The following is a 3,055-nucleotide window of genomic DNA, read 5'->3' on the forward strand; positions in this document are numbered from 1 at the left end:
TATTTTTTTGTAAGTGTACTATTTTTATGCTGGCCCACAATGCCTTCAGGTGGCTTTAGCAAGATCTCTGTGCTCTTGTTCATTCATTGTATAAATGTTGCCTGTGCCCAATATGATTGGCAGCTCACAATATTGCTTGTAAATTTAGATTAATGTGTATTTGCTGAAGCACGTTGAGATAAAGAAATCTTTTCTAAACAACGAAACTGCTTGCAACCGTATTTCCTCTTCTTCCCTGATTATTTCAAACAAGCTTGTTCTATCGTGTTAATTAATTCTATTATGTAGACTGTGCTGAATTACTTTCCATTTTCATAAGTTGAAACTATGAATCCCACCAGATTTCGTATGTGTGAATGTGTTTATAAGAGGTTAAATAGATGATGTTTTCAATCTTATAAGTGTGGTTCTCTTATCCTGAATCCCTCACAAACAAACAAAACGGACATTTCTACAGCAACATTATAGTCACAACCTTAATATGTAATACAAGTAATGACACAGATTGGATTGGTATCTAATTTATTGCAAAATAGCTATCCATTTAGGTCCCCCAGAGCCTGAGAGGTAGTCTCTTCAGTTTTTTTTTCTAGTTTAACTCTGTTTTCTTCCTCCAAAAACTGTCGGACCGTGGGGGACTCAATATCAAGAGTAACTGGACCATCATTTTGAATACTAACTTGCATCATGGCACCAAATTGTCCATCTGAAAAAGGATCAGTGAAATTAGTTTGCCTTAGTAAATGAAGTACTTGACATAATTGAGAGATGAAATACAGAAATTACCTTTAATTTTATTAGGATCATAGAGTTTTTTGAGTATATCCAAAAAAGAATTATAAAATTCTTGAGATTGTGCTCCAGGCATTGCTGCTCTAAAATCTGGCTTATTTCCTTTAAGATAATAATAGAGTGTGAATTGGGAGACACACAATACTTCATACTGCATATCAGTAACACTACGAGACCATTTCCGTCCATTTTCGTCTTCCCATAATCTAATGCTTAATATCTTACGAGCTCTGTAAAAGAAAAGCACACCAAGGATTTTGTGAACAAATTACATTTCTCGGCCAAAGGTTCAAAACAAGTTCTGCAATAATGTACTTACAGGTATTCCTTATCCTTTTGTGTGTCATTTTTATGAATTCCTACAAGCACACAAATTCCTCGACCAATTGATGAAATGAGGTGTCCATCGACTGCGTAGACAGAAAATAAAATAATTTAGATTATTAGTAGGTATAAAGCAAGAGTTTACAGAGTCTAAAATATTAGTAAGTAACCAAAGGAAGGAAATATTAATGATATCAAAAAGCGTACTTTTCATTTAATATGCAACAAAAAAATATCTTCTGCTATGTGTGGATAGGAGATAGTAAATAAACATACCTTCAACACTGGCTTTCACAACTCTTTGAATTGTTCCTTTCATTTTACATTAAATATGTAATGTATGTCTACAAACAAATTTATCAAGAAAAGGAATTAAAATCGGAATAAAGATTAAATACGCTGCTCAGCATTGAGTCGGCACTGAGAGGATTTGTTTGGTTATGTTTATGACTTGGAGGTTGTCCAGTTTAGTGCGGATCCGGCGCGGATCCGCACGGATTCCGCGGAACTTGCGTCCGCACGGATCCGCATATCGGGAGAGGAGGGGAGGTCTTGAAATAAACGTTTTTCTACTTAGTAACACTACAGAAATAAGTTGGCATACACATATTTTTGATAAGAGGGCAGAAATGATCAATATTCTGTCATTTGTACATGCATGTCGAGCCGGGCGCGCGGCCCATAGCGTCCAGCCCCGGGCCGACATGCGTGTACATATGAGCTTCGTTCTCGAAAACTAGAAGTCGTATCAAAGTGCGGTAAAAAGCAATGTAAAGTTTAAGGTCTGGCGGAAAATCGGCTCGCTTCATGTAGATTGATAACTCGCCTCCTTGCATGAGAAAATAGGCGTTGAAAAAGCTATTGTGATCTCGGAAAACAGCCTATTTTGCGATGGGGCTTTGATCGTGTACAAGGCCTTTAATTTCAAAAAGGATTATACCGTTGTAATCCTTAAACTGTCACCTTCATTTTGATGTAAGGGTCGATGTACTTTGCTGGAGTTAAGTATCCAAGAAACCAATTTTAGTTTAGCACACGCTCCGCCCAGCCGGCGGCGCGGCGAGCGGCCGAAATGGCGGTCGCTAACCTCACCTTCGTATTACTGACGCGATATTTTCACAGCATATTGATCATTGCTGCCCGCTTATCAAAAATATGTGTATGCCAACCTATTTCTGTAGTGTTACTGAGTAGAAAAACGTTTATTTCAAGCCCTCCCCTCCTCTCCCGCTATGCGGATCCGTGCGGACGCAAGTTCCGCGGAATCCGTGCGGATCCGCACTAAACTGGACAACCTCTTGGGTGCTGTCCCTTCCGCCAGGTGGCGCCACGTTACAAGGGAAGTACGGAGGGGCTTGAGCCATGGGGTATCTACGCTATTGCGTGCGTTAGGTTGCCTACAAATACGGCGTGGGGGGTGGGAATTAATCATCTTTTTGCATTTCGATCTCGCGAGTAAAAACGGGACATGACAGATTAGGTCAACATAAGTTTTTGTTGGGTTATGTTCGGTACGGTACACACTCCGTGTCGCTACAAACAGGGATGTAGGGTACAGAATCTGTTCGTGTCTGAGTCGTGCATGGGAATGGTAGGAAATTAATGTTTATTCACACACTTTAAGGAGCATTTTGATTTGCTATAATATAATAGTAATCGGTCTAAGAAGGCGTTCTGATTTGCAAGAGTACCACCAAGTATGTTGTCACTGCCCCAAGTAACTGAAACAGGAAAGAGAACGTATTTGTGAATTATCTATGGACAGGTATCCGGTAATCATCTCGAATACTTGCATCCAGAGATACAACGAACTTTAGTCATATACTCACAGACACCACGACTGACAGGTCGAGTTCAAAGAGCCCACAAGGATTGAAGCTTACCCGTTGATGCATTAAGAGCACAGAGAACATCTCCAGCTGCCCGAAAAGTTATTGCA

The 3,055-nt window shown here is 39.8% G+C and overlaps 3 protein-coding genes across 3 annotated transcripts in view; 1 reads left to right on the forward strand and 2 right to left on the reverse strand.

Moving 5' to 3' along the window:
- The window catches only part of LOC113202611 (proteoglycan 4), a gene marked incomplete in the record, with an annotated part of 15,278 nt that extends 14,877 nt beyond the window's left edge, over positions 1-401 (forward strand). Inside the window, 1 exon segment of the mRNA XM_052266436.1 lies at positions 1-401.
- Positions 1-3,055, reverse strand: part of LOC113202643 (long-chain fatty acid transport protein 4-like) — a 14,747-nt gene that overhangs the window by 1,854 nt on the left and 9,838 nt on the right. The window lies entirely within an intron of this gene.
- LOC113202612 (D-aminoacyl-tRNA deacylase) lies at positions 506-1,574 on the reverse strand. The gene is made up of 4 exons (XM_026416923.2): positions 1,393-1,574; positions 1,112-1,202; positions 787-1,022; positions 506-706 (listed from the first exon to the last, which is right to left on the reverse strand). Exons 1-4 carry the CDS (start codon positions 1,433-1,435, stop codon positions 537-539), a joined length of 540 nt encoding a protein of 179 aa, XP_026272708.1. The 5' UTR covers positions 1,436-1,574; the 3' UTR covers positions 506-536.

The sequence above is a fragment of the Frankliniella occidentalis genome, unplaced genomic scaffold (genome assembly GCF_000697945.3).
Source record: "Frankliniella occidentalis isolate FOCC.00 unplaced genomic scaffold, Focc_3.1 Scaffold39, whole genome shotgun sequence".
In the NCBI taxonomy this organism is placed as follows: Eukaryota; Metazoa; Arthropoda; class Insecta; order Thysanoptera; family Thripidae; genus Frankliniella; species Frankliniella occidentalis.

Excerpts from the sequence above, each read along its gene's own strand:
- LOC113202612 (XM_026416923.2), bottom strand. The coding sequence starts at position 1,435 with ATGAAAGGAACAATTCAAAGAGTTGTGAAAGCCAGTGTTGAAG. Across the intron at positions 1,203-1,392 it reads TGTGAAAGCCAGTGTTGAAG|TCGATGGACACCTCATTTCA; the intron begins GTATGTTTATTT and ends CTGTCTACGCAG. Across the intron at positions 707-786 it reads TGATCCTAATAAAATTAAAG|ATGGACAATTTGGTGCCATG; the intron begins GTAATTTCTGTA and ends ATCCTTTTTCAG.